The sequence below is a fragment of the Dipteris shenzhenensis genome, chromosome 10 (genome assembly GCF_047967505.1).
Source record: "Dipteris shenzhenensis isolate YYH24624 ecotype China chromosome 10, Dip_SZ_1.0, whole genome shotgun sequence".
Taxonomy (NCBI): domain Eukaryota; kingdom Viridiplantae; phylum Streptophyta; class Polypodiopsida; order Gleicheniales; family Dipteridaceae; genus Dipteris; species Dipteris shenzhenensis.
Window position 1 is genome coordinate 7,329,871 of NC_141605.1, and position 21,124 is coordinate 7,350,994.

A 21,124-nucleotide genomic window follows, 5' to 3' on the forward strand; every position below is an offset into this window, starting at 1 on the left:
TATTTGTGGTCCTTCGCTAGTTGCCTCATGGGCAGACGCATTGAATAAGGTCATCTATGAGAATCACCATCGATTTCTCCCACCTGATCATCCTAGATATGTCACTCCTTGGAATGAAGTCCCCCCACAATCACTCACTGCAGGAGATTGGATGAGAATTTGAGACGGTTCCACGACGACTCCACCACTTGGCATGAGTTGGTAAGGGTTTGTAACTATTCTGTGCTATATTGGTTGGAAATAAAGATTGCCTGCTAATACTAGCTTTTGTTTCGATACTCTATCTTTTATCGTTTACCATATTGGTCCCACCTCAAGATCAATCACTTGCTTGATCCCATGCATATCTTCAACAATCTGGCGTTTACCATTTGGGAACATTTGAATGGGACACGAGATTCCACAGGCATAAGGGAGGATCTATGCACCACAGGGAGGATGCGTGAAGCTTGGCCACAAGAGAAACCAAATGGGCGTGTTTTTTTACCTCGTGCACCGTGGAGGTTATCAAAGCTAGAGATGGTGGCGGTGGATGAGATTGCTGTATGCAGTACTATACATGCACAATGGTTGTTCTTCCTCAAGTGCTTCATGAAGACCTTGAAGGGTTTCATGAGATAAAATGCAAGACCCGAAGGTAGCATGGCCGAGGGTTGGTTGGTACGAGAATCATTTGTTATTTAATTCGTGAGTTTCTTGATGTGGATAGCTCTCTCCCACGACTATGGAGAGATGATGAAGACCTAAGGATGACCTCTATTGTGCCTCAAGGGAAAGGACGTAGCAAAGTAAGACATGGAGTTGCTTAATAATATCAACCTCTATTGCATGCTTAATAGTGATGTGATGAAAAGATGGTTGACAAGATACGAGGATGCAAAGGCAAGAAGACAAGAAGAAAGGGCCCTCTTTCGTACACACCACGGATCTCGTGTGCTATACCCTCAGTATCTAAGAGCACTTTCAAAGAATATTCATGTGGATTGCCTACTTGATGAAATGGAGAGAGCAAAGAGCGACGAGGGAATGCATATCACAATGGAAGAATGGGAGTATGCTAGGAGATGCATGAGCAAGGTCAATATATAGAATGTTATGCATAATTTAGGAGCTTTCAATAATTTAGATTGCTTATTTAATTGATTTTGACTTGGTGTATGTTCAATGCTATATGGTGTGAGGGCAAGCATTTTCGAACACAACGGATTGATAATAAGAGAAACACACAAGATTGCGGTGTCATTGCTAGCTTTGAGGGAGCCAATGGAGCCATGGATGATTATTGTAGCATAATCCAAGATATTATTAAGCTTGATTTTTTACGCTTCTTTGTGTATGTTTTGGATGTAAAGTGGTTTAAAGACGTGGTGGAAAGAGGCCCTAATGCAACAATCAAACACCATGCAAGTGGCTTTGTAACTATTGACTTCACAAAGTTTTGGCAAAGGACACACTAGTACTACCGCAACAATGTGAACAAGTATTGTACACACATAAAAATACTCACTTTTAAATATTTGATACCTTCGATGCAAAGAAAATAACATGATTGTATTTGTGTTTGAATTAGGTTGTCTATCAACCAATGGTAGATAATAGTAGATAGTGGCATGTCATACCTATTATGCCACGTTCCAAAGTAATGTATAGTACATTTGCTAATATGGAGCGTATGGAGGATGATCATGGCCATGGAGGCGATGATGACTGTGATACGAGAGAGAAGGATGATCATGAGATAGGAGATACAGATATTGAGGCCATTATCCATGAGTACGAGCCTACCATTGGTGATGCTGATTTCGATGAGCACATGAGTAGCACAAGTAGTAGTGGGTTGAATGTATTTGCAGATCTCAACACTGGTTTGGATTTTGAAGTAGATAGTTTGGCAAGGGTTGATCTCATTGAGGATGAGATTGAACCATAGCCCATCATTGATATTAGTAAAACTATTGTACATATTGTCTCATTCTCCTCACCTCACTTAATTTTTGTATATGTGGCATGGGTTTGCAAAAAAGCATTGATATTTTTGTTGAAATTATGTGATTTGGTAATCATGGGCAATGTTTGGAAAGCTTTGATGTACATTTATCAAGATGCCTCAAAATCTCACTTTCTGTTTTCTCTATTTTACATCTAAATCCGCGTCTAATTAACAGTGCAGACGCGCTAATAAACGTGCTAATAGATGCGCTATTAAACGTACTATTAGACGTGCTAATAGATGCACTATTAGACGCACTATTAAACATGCCCGAAATTTCTCTATTCGAACAGCACCTATAAACGCGCCCGCTATTTTGCATGTCTATGAAATGCATCTATAGTTGCTTTGTGTTGTTATGTAAATAGTAATAAATAGCACAAGTACTCATGAACTACAAGATGATGTACCTTCATAAAAGAAGCACATGTACCTATGTAAGCTCCAAGAAATGGGCAAGATGTTTTACATATTATTTGAGAGTGGTTAGTATATGACCCATATATGACAATGGTACCTAAATAGTTATAAATAGCACTTAGCATCTGAGAGTAGTTATTACATGACAATGGTACCTAAATAGTAATAAATAGCACAAGTTCTCATGAACTATAGGATGATGTCCCTTCATAAAAGAAGGCACATGTACCTATCTATGTAAGCTCCAAAAAATGGGCAACATGTTTTGCATATTATTTTGGGCCAAGCTTCCGCTTGCAAAGATCCTTCTTGTTTGGAGACACCCTAGTATTGTCTCTCCAAACATTGATGACATTTGTGACGACTTTTGAAAAGATGGTTGGACTAAAACGATCAAATAGTTTTTACAAAAAATTTCATTTGTTTGATGACATATTTAGATGGATTCTTGGAAGGATTTTTTCATTTTGAAGATGATGATTTCATTGATACACATGCTCATACAAGGGAGATAACAAAAGGCATGGAGTAGAAACCTGTCAATGTGTTGGATGCATTAAGTAAGATCTAAGTTCTGACAAATCAAGATAGCATGAAGGAATATTGAGGGAATATTGAGACTAGGCTATAGCTTTTTTGTTAAAAGTCATCCTCATGAGGTGACTAGATGTTGGTAGAGTTAGTGGTGCCAACTTGTAGGCTCATGACTGCATGGGAGCTTGATTGGCTCAAGCTACATGGGAATCAATGGAGGATAGATAGCAATGAGTAGAGGCGTTGTCCAGATGGATCCATATCCTGGCTCCTATAGTTTTGGAAGAGCACAAAGGTCACAGCGCTCCTCTACCGACTTGTGATCATCTTCTCATGAGAGTCGACCTCCGAGTTTTCTGAGAGGCAACGCAATTACTGGCTCAATGATTGGAGCTTTGCTGTTGGCAAGCATGTGATAGTGGCAGTTTTCTAAAACTCTTAGGTGTGAGCATAGGTCATCATCTCTGAGTGTGTGTTATTTTGAGTTAAGCCTTTGTGGCTGTGTGTCAAGTGTTTGTCGCCCTTATCAGAGTGTGTCTTGTAAGCCTTTGTGGCTCAATATTTTGTCTTGTGAGCTACAACAAACTCGGTAGGGGCGAGTAGCAAAGTCTTGCAATCTCAAGTCGATTTGTAGCACGTCTCTTTGGTTCTTGATCATCATTTTATGAAAAGCCGTTGTCATTTTATGTGGACATTTGTTTTTCACAAGAGATAACTTTGATTTCTAGTTGCATGCAATAACCAACATTTTTCACGTACTTCGTGCTATGAAAGTTGCACTCCCATATATCTTTTAGAGATAGTGACGTGCGGGATCATATTGGAGACGACCACTATGACACCAGACTAATGTGATTCCAGCAACAGATGCCAGCTTTTAAAGCAAGAAACAAACACAACTTGCAACAAAAACCAGCGACGACCAGCAACCAGCAACATCCAAGAAATCCTTCGGGACGTAAGAAAAAGCGCAAAGGAGTGAAAGAAAGAAAGATTTATTAACATCTAAGGGCAAAAAAACCTATGAGACCAAGATATAGAAGTCAACATGAAAGTACACCTCAACTAGAGCAGTAGAATCACATCCATCCAAAGGAAGTCCCTAATCAGTTTGTCAACGATCTTCAAGGTGTTTTCAGTGAAGGGCATAATTGAGATCAAGTAAACTGCCGCAAATGACAAGTTCTTTTCTCAATTTTAGACCTTATTATGTCCAGGCACCACTCGAATTTTGACTTAAGAGGAACAGAAGAGCCTAAGCACCTAATTATCTGCCCTCCATTGATCCCGGAAAACTGTTCGAGTCCAAGACAACAGCCGTGGTTTTAGCTTCAATAATCTTTGGGTCTAAAACATCAGCAAAATCATCAAAGACTTTCAAAAGATTTTGGGCATTCTCCTCCGTTGCTTCTACGATACTGGTGTTATCGTCAACCATAAACTGCGAGCAGAAACCATCGGACAGCAGAATTCCTTTGACGAGTCCTCTATCTAGGCAATAGTCCAGCTGGCAAAGGAGCGGCTCAGTAACTATTGCAAAGAGAAGAGGATCCAACAGGCATCCTTGGCGAATAGATCTCTACAACCTGAATGAGTCGTAGTGGTATCCATTGATTGAAGCCTTCGCAATGAAACCTTTGCGAAGGCATTTGTGAACAGAACTTTAAGTAAGCATGCAGAAGCATGTACCAAAACCTAGTCTCTGCATACAATCTAGAAGGAAAGACCACTGATTCATTCATATGCTTTTTCAAGATCGAGGTTAAGCATCATGTATTTCTCGTTGCGGGTGATTGCAAAAGCATGACATTCATTACGGCGTCCTGAATGCACCTTCCTTGCACAAACCCATACCGTCTTGGGTGAATAAGCCAACTGAGGATGAACTTCACCCTGTTCGCCATGGCTTTGTACACGCAGTTGAGCATGACTAGAGGTCTCCATTGGTTGATCGAGAGCCTGTTTGGTGATTTAGGGATGAATTTTATTACTCCCGTGTACACGGATTTCAGCAAGGATCCTTTCTGGCAGCACTGATAAGCTGTGTCGTGTTGTACCCATAGAGATCCCAAAAGTGTAGGAAGAAATCTATTGGGAAACCGTCTAGGGCGGGAGACTTATCTTTAGGCATACTCATAACTGTAAACTTGATTTCAGACTCCGAAAAGGGATGCTACAGCAGAGCTGCCTCATGACGCATGACTGTTCTTTAGACATTCTCAATAAAAGAATCTACTCTTTGCTTGTAATCAAGCGGCTGAGAGGGCTCAGTGCCTATTGTATTAGCAATGTGTTTCGTAAAGATTTCGACTATTGTTTTCTCCTCAGTGACCTGATTCCCATCTTTATCTAAGATGACAGAAATTTGTTCTCTAACTTTTTTTTTACGAACCGCTGCAAAGAAAGAGGAAGGTTTGTCACCTTGTTCAAGCCATTTCAAACCTGAGTGTATTTTGGCGGCAGCTATTGGCGGCAGCTAGCTTCTGGTGGTCAATAGATCAGATAGCATTTTCTGTATGCTTTAGAAGTGATGCCAGTGTTGAGTCTTCTGGAGGGCTTGGAGCAAACAGATCCTTGCCCAAGTTGCGTTAACTTCATCGATCCTCATTGACTTAGCTATCCTTTTGCCAAAATCCTTCGCCACCTTAGTAGCTGTTTTCATGCAAGCCATCCATCTGTGGACCGGATTGCGCAATTCGACTGCTTTGTCCTTCCAGGCTTTCCAAATAGTATCACCAAATTCTGGTTTTCCTAGAAAGCTCGTATTGAGCTTAAAAGGAATAGGTCCTTTATTGCCGTTTTTTATTCTTGCCAAATCGAAACAAACCAGTAAAGTGAGGTGATCTAAAGCGACAACATCAGAAGTTACCTGCCCATGAATTCGCAGATTGATCCACCAGCCCTTCAATGAGAAATATATTCGGTCAAGCCTTGCAGCTCTCCAAGTTTCATCCCCGTGCCTGTTGTGCCAAGTGAACATCCTAAGTTGTCTCAAACCGTCCATCTCAATCCAATCGCCAAGCTCCCCAATGTTGATGAGGGAGTCCCACGAGAGCTTTTCTTGCAACGGCATGTACATACTCTGGTGTGACCTGTCTGCCGGCTCTGGGCTGTAATTCCAGTCACCCAGACAGACCACCTGCTTACCCGCCACTACTTGTTCCAATCTCTCCCACCTGCTTACCCGCCACTACTTGTTCCAATCTCTCCCACAGGGTAGTTCTTTGCTGCGAAAGATGGACGCCTGGAACTTGAAAGACTATCAAGTGTGACCATCTTTGCTCTAAATATCTATAGAGATTGGGATGCAATCAACCTTGCGCGACAGTTGCTCGTGCATGGATACGCAGTGGAGCACCCAGTGGGATCAGGGCCCCGTGGCAGGATGTGGTACTCTCGGGTTCGCCTGTAAGAATTCGGCACTCAGAAGTGCTAAGACGTCTTTGTCAAAGCTAGACTACGAAAACTCAAGGGATCTACTGGAATGATCGAAGAAATCTTATGGGAGGAGACCATTCGTTGGGGGGATCACCCTGGCTAAGCTGTCGAGCACTAAGTGAAGGTCCTTCCTTTGTGGACCGGCACCCTAGAATGGTCAAACTAGGTTGCCGTAGGCAGCCTTTCTAACTCCAAATTGGACCTGAATCCTCACTATTATCCAATTGGGGTTTCAATAGCAAGGTAGTGAGCTTTGTCCAACAATTACTCAATCAAGTGATGGCAAGAAAGAAAACATGCAATTATCTCTCTCCTTATATAATAGATTTGGGGGAAGAATGAATAAAAAAGTATGCTTTTGGGTCAAATTTGGAAGGAGTGTTTTAGGCTGTTTACACACCACCAAAGGGTGCCCAAAGTGTGGGCACCCAAAAACATTCATGGGCGGGTTGGAATGGGCACCCCCCGTTACACAACGACTGCACATTGTGAGATCATTAAAAAGCCAGAGAGCGATGAAGTCCTTGGCAGCAGAAGAAGGTATGGTGAGAGTTGCTGACGAGGACAAGCTTCTTCAACTTCATCAATACAGGAGTTCCAAGATCAGAGAGTATTCTGGTGCTCTGATACCATATTAAAAATGGCAGCGGAAGATGCAAACAAACTGAAGCTACAGAATCACACAAAAAACACTAGAGATAACAAGATGTGCCACAAACAGATCTGCTGTAACTCAGCCCATAAACCAGGGCAGCAACTGAAATACAAGGTATCCTGAACAGGATATGAAACAGGCGCTGCAGGAGAGGCTGAGCTGAAGCAGAGGCAAGGGGGCACAAGGAGGCTGCAGAAGGGGCTGAACTGAAGCAGATGAAAGGGGCACAAGGAGGCTGCAGTCTGAGAGCACGGAGGCTGGAGAAGCCTGAAGCGAAGAGGCAAGAGGAGCCTGAACCGAGGAGGCAGGAGCCTAGAAATGAGGAGGCTGAAGGAGCCTGGGCGAAGAGGCAGGAACCTTGGAACGAGGGGAACTGTAGAAGCCTGGAGCAAGAAGGCAGGAGCCCCGAAGAGGAAGGATCTGCTGAGGGAGCGTGGGCAGCCAACAGAACAGCTGAGAAGAGGCTCCGATGGGGATGGCCAGGAGCAGGCTGAAGACAAGAGCCTTGAGGAGCTGCAGGAAGAAGTGGTAGAGATGAGAAAGGGAGGGAGTCCCTTTTATAGGGAAGGCCAGGGGGGGGTCGGCCAGATGGCCTAGACCGACCAGCCTGGTCGGTCAGCCAACTGGGCCGACCAGCTGGTCGGCCAGAGCCTGGTCGGCCAGGGGCTGGTCAGCCAGCCTACCCCCTCTGGCCCCCCTGCTGCGTGGGAGCTGGTCGGCGGAGATGCCAGTCTCAACAAATAAATATATTTTCACGCAAAAAACCCAAAAATAGTACACCTCAACTAGAGGTCTATCACACCCCGAAATCAAAAGACAGAGAGAGAACTCTAGAATCACAAAGCACGAGAAGACACACACGGGTCATAAGGCTTACAAATATTATAGCACAACGGCTCTCAAACAATCACCTTGCCAAGGGCAATAACATCAGACATGACATAAGAACCACAAAGATTGGTACTGGTACACCAATTCATACGTTTGAGCATGAAGCAGCTCTTGGGATTATTGTCTAAGGTACGCCCTCATGGGGGGGTTTATCATTTGTGGGTGTTTCGGACATGATCATTGTGTGATTGGCTTAGCAGACTTGATCACATGATAGGGCTGGCTGGTTAGTGTGACTGGATTGGTTCATGCACATTGAAGGGCTATTGGTTACTGGGAGCAGCGACCCAATGCATGGCAGCTATGTGGAGATAGCTTGTGAGAGGCTGAGGCAGCAGGAACGTCAAGGCAACGAAGATGGTTCTACATAATGCTTCAGAGAGGAAGATGTCGATCTATTTGTCCAGGCCAGCCTGTGTGTGTGTCCAAGAGAGTCATAGGTAGCTGAATAATAGGAGCTCCAAGTCTTTTATATATGCAGCGACAAGCTCAGTAGAGTTGATCTGCTAAGAGTCTAGGATTTGAATCGATATCTTTCATACAAAAAGCATGTCTCTCTTCTCACAATTGTTGTCATCTTAAACCTGAGATCACTCATTGAAGCTCTTTAGTGGCACCTCGTCCAAATGTCATCAATTGCACAGCAAAATGTGATGACACATCACGTCCTCACGAATATGTGAAACCAAGTTTGTACCCAAATCAACGCTTTCACTTCCAGCTATAGTCAGCTTTATAACAGCCATATTTACAAGTGATGGCTATTTCATTACACCTTCCTTGCACGTGCAGCTGACTTTAGGTAAGAACCTGAGAGCTCGGGTGCAATGGTCCTCTTCAAGCCAGCAATCATTGTACAAATTACCACCCTTATCAAAGGGATCAATTTCTAGTTCACACATCCATAGCAGCTCGTCTTTGGAAGCATTAGGAAAGAAAAGTACTTTCTGCAAGGTCAATCGCCCTGCCCAAACCAGCAGCTTTGTTTACACACTCATTATATTCAGCTTCAGGATTACTATCAGCCACAATTCCTGCCCCAGCTTGCAGATGCACGATCCAGTCTTGACGACTATTAAGATTTTTGTATGAAAACATTGTATCATATCGTGCAAAAGTGGGAAAAACCATGGTTCTCAGGGCTAAAGCAATGTCCATGTCCCCCGTAAACGAAATGCCACCAATACCACCGCTGTAGGGACCACGCCGGGTAGGTTCCAGTTCATCTATGAGCTCCATTGCTCTGACCTGGTAAGCCCAAAGGAGCTAAAAATAAGCATTACTGTCAAATGAATTGAACATCCAATTTAAGCCTCAGGCGAATCCAAGCCTTGACATTTTAGGAGCAAGAAACAAAAGTTATCAAGCATCCTCTAAACACACTTTCACCCATCTTTGAAATTTTGAAACAGAGCAGAAACTCATTAGAAGATCTTATAATGAAATGTATCATATAGGAAACAATTTACAAAACCCTGAATTTAAAAATAAGCCTAAGGTAGAGGTAATGTTGTCAATACCTTCGGAGCACCACTGACGGTTCCTACTGGCAGAGCTGCACGGAGTACATCCCAGGATGTAAGACCATCAAGAAGCTCCCCTGTCACCTGCAAAATCCCCCCCCAAAAAAAGAAAAAAACACCTTGGCTCTAAAAACCCCATGCTTTAGAAGAAGCAGCCATGACATTGTGACCTCACACATAACTCAGATGCTTACCGTTGAACTCATATGCATGACGTGGGAATAACACTCAACTTCCATAAGCTTTTCAACCTTCACAGATCCAGCCTTTGCCACCTGCTCTGACCAGCAATAGAAAATCAAATACTTAGGAGCCACACCTTATCTAGTTAGTCACTTGAAAAATCTAGACTAAGCAATTTCAAACTCCTAATTCAAATCTAAAAGTAGCTCACACAATTAGGACAGATTTGTAGAACAAGCTTCTAGTCACAGTATTTGGTCTCAAGCAATACGTCACTGAGTAGAATCTTTAAGCACAACCTTTCCAACATCATTGCGACCCAAATCCACCAGCATGACATGCTCTGCACACTCTTTTTCATCCTGTAAAAGTTCCTTCTCCATCCTCAAATCTTCCTCACGATTCTGGCCTCGTCTCCTTGTTCCAGCAAGAGGCCTATTGATTATTTTTCCCTGCAGCAATAGAAGCACAAACAGATGTGAGGCTTGAAGCTAAATGACATGCTGATGATTTGACACAGGTGATGTCTAGGATTGATACACAAATTACTACCTTGCTGCCTTCTTTCCCTTATAAATTTCCTTTAAACATTTTAGTTCCTATCATCAAGAGCATTGTATTCTGGAATACTCTCCTCTGCCTGCATCTTCCTCCTACCATCCCACCCTTTGCTCCCCTGCCATTCCCTTTTCCTTTGCCTCTGCTTCCCCCTTTTTAGTGCCCCTTTTGCCCTCCTGCCAGCCCTCCTTGATCCATGGGCCACCCCTGTTGTTCCGCCAGCCTTGATTGGCCACAAGTTTAATAGGCAGCCATCAGGAAAGCCTCTAGGCCCCAGGCCCTTCAGCCCACTCCCACATGTTCTATGCTCTCCATCCCATTTTCTCTCATACTCCCCTTTCATACTCCCCTCCACATGTTCTGTGCTCTCATACTCCCCTTTCATCTCTCCTTCATCACTCCATTAGTCCCAAGCTGGCTGTGCACAGCCCCAAGGCTACCTGCATTGATACCTCCCTCGTGCTCAGAGGAATTGTCGAATAGTCGAGGCATTGGGCAGAATTGAGTGAAAGTTTGCCAAGCGAAGAAGCTATCAGCACGGGCGTATGCGGGAATATCTTTCTAATTGCTTGCCGCCAGGAGGTCACCCATATTCAAGGATGCTTGGTCTAAAAGGGCTCTGGGAATGGTTGCTTGTAGGTAGAGAACAAGCTCACACAAAATTTTGGAAGGAAAGAGGAAAATGGCATAAGAAGAAGAAGAAGAAGAAGATGATGACATGGCATAAATGGGCTCAAGGAGGATCATAGTGCTCTGATACCATGTTGAAGAAGTGAAAGGAAAGCATGAAGCTGAACACGAAATGAGAGAATGCATTTCAAATGAAGAAGGGTGAGGTCCATATGTAGGCACCTCTACATGAGCCACCAAGCTCCACAATCATCTCCTCAATCAGCTCCTAGAATCTCTCAATCATCCTATGTGGCATCTACCACCACCTAACAGTGCTTATGGGCACCTAACTGTGCCTCTAGCACACACACATAGAACCCAAGGTGTGCCTCGGGCATACACCTTGAGATATCCCATCATCAACATCAGCAGCACAGGACAGCTCCATCCTGCTGTACAGGTTGGCAGTACAGTATGGCAGCCCTATACAGGGCTGTCACGTAAATGCACAGGAGGTGCAGCAGGTACTCAACTGCCACATGACAGTTCAGTAGTGGCCACTGCAGCACCGGTCAGTTCAGTCCTGCAGGCCAGACTGGGTCAGCCGTCTTCCAGCCCTACACCTATATAAAGAGGCATTCCCCTTCAGTCCAGCATCTCCCCAGCAGAAGCCCAAAGCTTGCAAACATTCAGAAATAAAGGTAAAGTAGTGACCTAACGTATGATAACCTAGGTCTCAAAGTGGGAGCAGATCTTCCACTTTAAAGCCAGCCGATCTATAGGCTGCCATATGGCAGTTCAGGAGTGGCCACTGCAGCACAGGTCGGTTCAGTCTGTGGCATCCTGCAGGCCAGACTGGTTCAGCCATCTTCCAGCCCTACCCCTATATAAAGAGGTGTTCCCCCTTCAGTCCAGCATCTCCCCAGCAGAAGCCCAAAGCTTGCAAACATGCGGAAATAGAGTAGTGACCTTACGTATAATAACCTAGGTCTCAAAGCGGGAGCAGATCTTCCACTTTAAAGCCAGCCGATCAATAGGCTAGGGGGGTCTCTATTGGTGGGGGGCAGGGGGGGGGGGGGGGCTTAAGGAAATGAGAGGTTTCTATGAGTACACTTGAGCATGCCGACACCAAGGCAGAGGTATTCCCTTGAACATAAGGATGACATGTAGCCCCCAGCCATACAGCTGCTACAAGGTTCTCCTAAAGGTCAGCTGAGAATCCTCTAGATCAGTCCACAAGGGACTGCCCCAACCTAGCAGGATGCTAAACCAGAAGCTCCTATGTTTGCTCAAAAAAGAAAAGCACTAGTTACAGTAAAATGTAAACCAATCAGCCATCTCCATGTCTTTCTTCAAGTAGACTAGAAACCTTTGGCTGTAACATTTAAGACAGCTAGTCTAGGGGATAAAAATCCGTCAGTAGAAACACCCTTTGTTTTTTCAGATCAGTAATTCCTTGTTCATCCCAATAGCCATCAACCTTCTAATTTATGTCACCATACAATGAGTGTCAAGAGTAGAAACACGCTTTGTCTTTTCAGATCAGCAATTCCTTTTTCATCCCAATAGCCATCAACCTTCTAATTTATGTCACCATACGATGATCTCCTTGATAGTCAAACAACTAAGATAAAAAGGAGAAAAAAGGAGAACAAGGCTATCCAAAGGAGCATGCACATATAGCACCTGCATCCACATCAGGAAAAGCTCCTACCTTTGTAATTCGAGTAAGTATCTCTGGACTAGAGGCCACCAAAATGCATCCACGAGCCTGAATGCATGCATAGTCTGTGTCAATGAAGTGACGGACTGAACCAATAAACCTGTCAAGGCAGCCATCCAATTCTGGATTTTGCCTACAACAAACCTAAAAGTTGCATAAAGAAGAGAGACCACATACCTGCAAGTATATCATGTATGGACTCGGATTAACAACCCGCAATGCTCTATAAACTTCAAAGGGATCAGCAAATGTTCGACGCTCGAACCTTTGGCTGAGGACAATTTGAAATATGTCTCCAGCTAAGATATGCTCTTTAGCCTTTTCGATGGCCGATGTGTACTCCTCCTTAGTCATATTAGACTCTCTCATTACTGAGCCATGCTGACCAATAGACAAGTCAACTGAGCCTGATGACAATTTCGGCCTGAACATAAAATGAGGGAAACTGCATCAGAACAATGCCTATCATGCCAAAATACAACTGAAGTGCAAGAAAATCTTTAGTGGAATTGGAAATTCATACGGATCAACATTTTGTAGCCGTGATGCGAATGCCTCAAGCTGCTTCTGCCCTTCTGTGTATGTGTCTTTCAAAGAGCTATATTGGTCAGTATTGACCCAATGCATCACAAAGACTACCTGTATGAACATGAACATAATTATGCTAACATTTTTCATAAAATCCTGCCGGGAAATTGAGATGACAAGAAAGGCACAAATGATGACAGAAGACAGCAACAAAGCACCTTTAAAATGCATACATAATTTCGCCTTCTCGATGCACCCATGGTGCTGATCCTATTTTGCCACACACACGCAGTAAATAAAAAGCACTGGAACATTGCAGGCCAAAAAAAAATTGATCTGCAGAGATTACCTTTGTTACATGGTCAAACACAAGTAGATCTTTGTAGAGACCCAGGTGGATGTCAGGAAGACATCTATCATCCTCAGGTGCCTTTTCTAATGGTAGTTTCTTCTTCTCTACATATCTTACAGTATCATAGGAAAGGTAGCCTACCCAACCACCTACAAGTCAACCAAAACAACCTTAAAAATATCATCCATATAGCTGTTTATGTTCTTTCACAGGGAGAGCTGTGAACATGATGCACAGCTTCCTCAAAACCAAGCCCCGTTATCTGAAGCTATTCAATCTAATCCAGGTTTTGAGTCCTCAAAATGGCCAGGACATATGCAAATATCAGCCATCAGTTTGATGTCTGGACTTTGTTTTAATAACATTTGTCAGTTGGGCAAAAAAAATACATTGCTTTGAAAATTGCTTTTAAAAACGCATAAATCTTTTAAGGCACAACCGCTGAAGATGAGCCCGCATGATTAAAAAGCAACAAACCAACAAAGAAAACAAGGATGCTGAAGAATTGCAAGCTTAAGTGTGTTATGTAGATTCAAAACAAGCTCAATTGACATTACCACAAAAAACTTCCGGAATCCCTTCAACAGGAACTGCTTTCCATTTCGATGCAATCTCAGTTGGCACAGTCATTGGATCCTCCATCAGCCGCTCTACTCTGGAGCCCTCTTCATGATTCATTATGGTAACCAAATCACCCTTAGCAACTATCTCCATAGCCGGCTGTGCTCCTACAATGCTGTAACGACCCTGAAAAGCCAAACAGTAACTTATAAACAAGAGTGGTGGGGCACCCGCCAGGGGGGGGGGGGCGGGTATTTCTGAAATACTAGAAGCATTTAGATATAAGGTACAACCTACCCCCCAAAAGTGGAACTACAACAGATTTTATACCTGTTGATACATGAAGAGTTCCATTAGAAGCGTCTACCCAAAGTTAGTCCCAGGGAAAATTGTTCATTGAGGGAATGAAGCTTGATGCCAACGATATTGCACTTGTCGTGCCATACAGATTATGCTCTTTCTTCACATTCAAAATTTCAAGAGACGCGTCTTATACATAAAACCTAGCCATAGGCCTAGCCTATCGTTTGCTCTGATGGACCCTATGTCCTTTGACTCAAAACATTTAGCACACGGTTTGAAGTGGAACTACCCATGCATACCTATGGAATGTGTACATTGTGCATTGTATAATGAAGCCTACGCCCAGGTATTGTAGGTAGTCCAGGTGGCAGGATTTGTTAAACATTCTATAGTTTGAAGCTATTTTTAAGAGTTTAGAATATACTTAGGCCTACTGTTAATTTCCACCAATTTCTCTTATTGTACTTGAAAAGATTAAAAGGGACTCTCACCCATCATGATTCAAGGAATTAGGCTTCATCCATATGCCAATCATTGACTTAGGCTAAGCCTCCCTGCGTGTATTTAAGAGGGCTCTCTACAAAGGCAATTCAGTTGGGCCCTCCACTTCATCCTCTCCACTCTGTACCCTACTAGCCTGTGACAATGAGCTCTAGTCCAACCTTCTCTCCTGCCATATACACAAGCAGTTGCATCAGTCGACCTGCTGCCCATAAGAACCAGCTGCTCCAGCCTTTTCTCTGCCACTTGCCTTAGCAAACAACCCTTCTCTAACTGCGCCAACTGTTTTAGGTTGTATTGCAGCACTGACCAATCCTTGTTGCTTCACTCATGCAGTTACCTATCGCTTGGAAGTTTTTTGGAACAGTTACCTAATTTCAATAGCACTTCCAAGTTTGCTGACCCCAATCCCACTACTGCAGCAAGCTAGTGCCAAAAGTCACTCCCTTTTGGCTGTCCAACGTACCACTGAGAACCTGGACCTTTCAACTACCCGTCCACCTCAGTAGAGATCTTCTATAGCAAACATCAACGGTGCTCGTTCTATCTATATCTAGATGAACCCAGAAACTATATCTAATTGAACCCAGAACTCATCATGTATACAAAACAAACAGTGGATGACAGTCACTCATAAAGTTGCAAAACCATAGACTCCATATTGTCTAGCTACTAAAGCATCCCTCCACCACCATGGTGCCCAACCATGGGGGTAAAACATTGTAGAACATGTGCTCTCTTGCATTATTGACACATACCCCACACCCACAACGTGAACAATCTTCTATACAAAAGTCTTCATCAGATTTCCAAAGGTGAAGCACATAATTAGCGCATGATTTTACAAACAAGCAAAACCTCTTTTCGAGGCGGGGCTGCATATACTGCTGAAGAACTGAGATCAGCTGAAGCTGCTACTGGTCCATGGTTGCTGTAGGGACTGCCCCGACTGCTGCTGCTGGAGCAGCAAAGGATACTGTGCTGATTGTGTCTGGAGGTGGAGGGGAGCTGATGAACTTACTGCTGGATATCATATTGGGAGGGGCTGAGTTGATAGCCCTCCAACCCCCTGAAACTGGCCGACCAACCTGTGACTACAGACTGGCTCTGTGGGTCTGTAGACTACACACCGACTACCCCAGCCTGCAGCAGACTGACGCAACTTGGCTGTAGACTGCTCTGACCTGCCACTTGTCCACCTGCACCTACACTCACTGCCCACACATGTGCCTGCTCTGTGCCTGTTTGAGGCTGCCATACAGCCTCTATGGCAGCATGGACTGCTGCACTGTTCTGCTGACCTTCTAACTGTACAACCTGTCCGGCTGCAGTATGTAGCCCATCTGCTGACTGTACAGCTGCCTGTATGGAAATCTATTCTTGTCCTGCTGGCTGACCTGCTGAACCTAATGTTGTGGGCTGCAGGGCTGCCATGTAGGCAGCCATGCCATGGGCTACAGATGCCCATGACATCCCCTTCTGCTGAAACAGGAACTTTATGTACCTGTGGCTGGTGCCGTTCACTGATAGACCAGCTACTAACTTTTGGTGGATTGGTTTTGGCACCATCAAAAGTACCCAGCCCTTCCTGTCTGTATTTTGTACTAAATGGTGCGGCCCTGCCAACTGACTCCCATGCCGGGATCAAGTAGGCATGGTGCATCCAAGATGATGTCGGCTGGGCCAAATTGGGTGACAAAGAAGGTTCGATTCTCTGCCACCCCACTGAAGCAGAGCTTGACATCCTGCACTAGCTATTGTATGAAGAACTAATGGCTAGGCACACCCACATGCACTGTGAAGTTGGAGCACCATTGCAGACTGCACTGGTGGAAGATAAAGCTTGGTAGCGAGGGGCTCGTCCAACAAATCCTCCAAAACTACCACCATACAAAGGACATGACCTCTTTACCTACTACCTGTCCATAACACATGAGAACCTCTGAAATTGGTTCTATTGTAGGTCTCCCTTCTGCTGAGTTTTTACCACCTATGACAGTCTTGATATTACTCCAAAGGTTGTCGCAGGTCTTGATGGGAGGAAGGCTGTAATGGATGCACTATCTGGAGGATGCAAATGGGGGCAATGCTTCTTGTCGTGGCCGTGCACATGACGTCCTTTTCGTTCCTTTGCATATCCGTGCTGAGAAACCCACATACTGACTCACAGCTGTAATGGATGCACTATCTGGAGGCTGTAATGGATGCAGTAAAAGGAGGATGCAAATGGGGGCAATGCTTCTTGTCGTGGCCATGCACATGGCAGTGATAACAGAGACGCTGCTTTTCATTCCTTTGCTTCTCCATGCTGAGATCATCCACATACAAACTCACAGCTGTGGGGTTGTTGTCTGAGGTACTGGTAGTCTTGGAACCCACTTGCTCTAAGGTCTTGTGATAGTTCTTGTTGAGAGGGCGTTTGGGTATGCAACCCTTGCTCATGAGCTCAAAGTTCTAAGCAAGCTAGTAAGAAATCCCGTACGTTATCGGCCTAAAGATGAGAACATACCACTGAATGTCAAACCGGAGACCGTGAATAAAATTATTGATATGATCCTTGTCTGAAACCTACAACTGGATGGCCAATTGTGTCAACGCACTGGTTGACCGACTCCGTGGCCACTTGTACCAGCTCAATGAACTAGGCATGAAGACAGTCAAATGTATTGTGGTGGCTAGAATTGCGCTCAATGTCCTTGAGGAGCTCCACCCAATCATAGTGAGCTGTCTCTAGCACTACATTGCAGTGCTCTATGCCCCACTTGTGCCACCAAGTGACGGCTATGCGTGTCAAGTGAAAGAAAGCTAAGATGCAGTTCTCATTGTCCTAGGTCTGCACAGTGAAAAATTTACTCTCAACTTGGTTGAGCACTAGTGGTTGTCTTTCTGTCATATCTGTCAAACATAGTTGCACACCGAAACGGAAACGGGGGAAACAAAAACAGAGTTTCTGGCCACAATTTATGTGTTTAAAAAATCTATATACAATTATCAATATAGTGCTTACAGTGACAAATTACACTACTTAGCATTTGCCATTAAGTCATAACTTATGCAGCATGCATGATGCTTTGACATCTACGATTCTATGATCTATCACTCATGTATGATGATTCAAGAATCAACAAGTTACCATAGTAGCATCCATGATCATAGTAGGAGAGTGGAGAAGCTAGAGTAGGAGATCCAGAGAGTGGAGAGGCTGCAGCAGACGATTCAGGAGGTGAAATGAAGTGCTGCGCGCCCTGCTCAGGGTTTTTTTACAAAAGCAGGGTTTCGGAAACGACACCCGTCCATTTCTGTTTCGATTGCACGAAACGGCGTTTCGTGCAACTATGCTATCAAAGTTTAGATTCCCTGGGATGACTAGAGATGAAACTGGTCTGTCAAGCTCTGTTGCTTTGGCTCAGAGAAATAGAAACATCAATGCTCCATCCCATTCTCCCTTTGCTTCTCGAGCCTCCGAGCCTCGTTCCTCCTTTTCTTCTTGCACCACTGGGAGACACTCTTTTCTGCCCTCTTTGGCAGCTTCTTGCTTCCCAAGCTGCACGGAGACCTTCGCTAGCCTCTTAGACCAATTCTTTTGCCTCGGAGATGTTCTTCTCTCGCCTCCTCTACCACCAGTCACGAGTGTCCCTCAGCTCTTGGAGTTGTCACATGCAAGCAACTGTTGAGACTACCTCTGCATCATGGCCTGCATGTCTAAAGGGAAGGCATTTGCCTCCGGTGGTGGAGCTGTCCCTAGTGGAGGTACTGGGGCTAGGCTTCCTCTTGAGTTGAAGCCACCTCTTCCTCCACGCCACGGTCAAATTGTTCTCTGCAACTCATGGTCGTCTTGCAGGAGCAGGTCATCACATGCACTAGCTGTGGTAGCTGGATCATGTATATGGTCCCACCAAGACTGAAGGATGGAGGGACGTCATGGAGAGGCCAGTAGAAGACACGTGATGTTCTGCTTCCACTCCCTACCCCCGTTGCTGCTCCGCACAATCTCATTGAGAAATTTTTGAAGCTCTGATACCAATGTAATGGGCAAGGCGCCTAGAGCCATGTAGGCAGCCATGCCATGGACTGCAGATGCCCATTACAGCCACTGAAAGCCCTCTATCGACAGACACAGAGTAGGAGTGAGAAGCAGATTGGGCACATTGGAGGCCTTCTTCAGTCACAAGAGGAGCAGCACTCAGCTGTCCACGTGGTTTTGGGGACACTTTCAGTTCAGAATTATATTTATACATGATTTGGTCACCTATCTAACTGCCTACATCTGTAAATCTGTTCATGGTTTCGTTCATGCTTGTGCACACAACTCGAGTAGGATCTTAAACCATGTGCGATCTCGTGGGTTGTCACATTTTCCACTACATGTAAAGTTTAGGGCTCGGCTCAGCAAGCACGTCCTTGCTCCATTGATCCTAACATGGTCCTAGAGAAAGGCTACAGAGAGCCATGGCATTACTTATACATCTGAAGGACGAGAGCCTTCAGGAGAAGGCAGGCGACTGAGTTTCGGAGAGGGGTGCTTTTATCAAATAAGGGGTGGACTGTGTTTTAATTTTCAGTTAACTAAAGAAGACAACAAGCAAAAATTCAATGAGGTACTCAAATAACCATTTACACCATTTGACTATTACGAGACTAAACATAAGTAATTGAGACATCAGCTCAGCATATGTATAATCCAAAGGAAACACAGTAGAAAGGAGCAAAAGGAGTTAGACATACGTCAAAGCAACTAAATAATTGGGTATACAATACAAAGGAAGTGAAATCAATTTGCTCGAGTATTGTGGCAGTGTTTAGCCAATAAAGAAGAACAAGGATATGCATCCTTTCTAGCATCACAAGCAATAGCATGTTTATCGATAAGCAACACCAGTTTCATATCATATACAGATTTAGAGTATGTGCATCTAACAGCCAGCTGAGAAAGCTTAAGCCAATAACCCAGTATTGAAGTACATTGAAGAGAGAACAGGATATGCTCATCAAAGGTAGTACAGAGTAGTAATGACCAGTCCCTCCAGACTCATCTCTACATTTTGAGGGAAGACCAACCGTACATTGTTCATCTTGAGGAAAGGTGTTGAGGATGGAGGGCTCAACATCACTATGCAAAATATGTATTATGGAGTAACACACAAAAATTATTGAAGAGTCATCACCCAGTCCTGTATCGACTGGTGGAAGCATAGATGTCATGCACGACATATTCATTATATAGTGAGAGCACGTATGCCTATACCAAATCGATATTTTGCATTTATTATTAAAACTTTCAGGTCTCAATGTGCCACAACATAGACGCCATAATAAGTCCCATGGATTCTATACTGTAGGTACCTCAAAATATAAAAGTGCGCATACAGAACATTAGCAATATTGAATGCATTGAGTATCTCTTTGCCTGATATGGACAGTGATCTCACCATATTGTTGCCAGTGTGACTGTTCTCCACTGATTCGAAAAGAAAGCTCGGGGCAGTTCGGTCATCCTCTTTCACCAGGCAACGATATGCTAGGACAGGGGTCAGGTGATCAGAAAATATGCGTTTAAATATGGGCACCAGATTCCCGTGCTGCGCTGCCTCCTTAAACTTGGTGTAACCTGTAGAACATAATCACAATCGCTCAATGTCAGAATGCGCCTTACAAAAGCTTAAGAGAAAGTTCTGACAATCGGTAGTTTTGGCACCTGCGGAATCGCTCGTGTCAATGTCTTTCTTCGTTTCGGTGGCCGCAATGGCCATACAGCAGGGGATCGCGTTCGGTCGAGTAGAGCAAGGAGCAAAATTCAGAAAACGGGTTCTGCAAAAGAATGTACAAATATGAGGTAATAGCTTCCAAAAGGCTCGCATTGACAGAAAAGACTGTTGATTCTCATGCTGCATGCAGGACTGATGAGCAATGGTGAATGAGCGATCAAAGACGGGAAGGAAAAATGCATGGAGACCTGATGCCAAGGGTAAGTGTGGAAGGGCGAGTGATTTTGGTGAGAGCAGGCAAGCAAAATGAAAGTTGGGAAGGATAAGAGGAAGAAGCAGGGGGGCTGAGGGGGTGAAGGCCAATGGAGGATGGAGCCATAGCCATGTTGACACAGGAGGATTCAAGGGGAGAGAACAATTAACTTTCACGTCCTCTTAAAAGGCCTCTCAGTCACCATTATCTACATGTGTTGAATTGAATTTCTTCGTGCTTAACATGTGATCATTTGAATTTCTCTCTCGTTTTCTCTCTGCTTTTTCGCATGTCGAGTCCTCCTCTTGCCTCTTCAAGTCTATGGCTCTAAACACATGGCCTTTGAAAATATCAACATCAAGGGTGGTGAAAAGACCTTCAACTCTCCATTCCT

General features: G+C 44.2%; 1 protein-coding gene across 1 annotated transcript; it reads right to left on the reverse strand.

Annotated features, from left to right (window-relative positions):
• Window positions 1-8,594: 8,594 nt before the first annotated feature.
• LOC147897343 (anthranilate synthase alpha subunit 1, chloroplastic-like) lies at window positions 8,595-20,893 on the reverse strand. Its single transcript, XM_087380242.1, has 12 exons — window positions 20,726-20,893; window positions 20,468-20,580; window positions 20,202-20,380; window positions 13,965-14,154; window positions 13,405-13,556; window positions 13,051-13,166; window positions 12,705-12,951; window positions 12,519-12,575; window positions 9,934-10,086; window positions 9,646-9,726; window positions 9,449-9,535; window positions 8,595-9,176 (listed from the first exon to the last, which is right to left on the reverse strand). Exons 1-12 carry the CDS (start codon window positions 20,860-20,862, stop codon window positions 8,856-8,858), a joined length of 1,833 nt encoding a protein of 610 aa, XP_087236368.1. The 5' UTR covers window positions 20,863-20,893; the 3' UTR covers window positions 8,595-8,855.
• Between the last annotated feature and the right edge of the window lie 231 nt (window positions 20,894-21,124).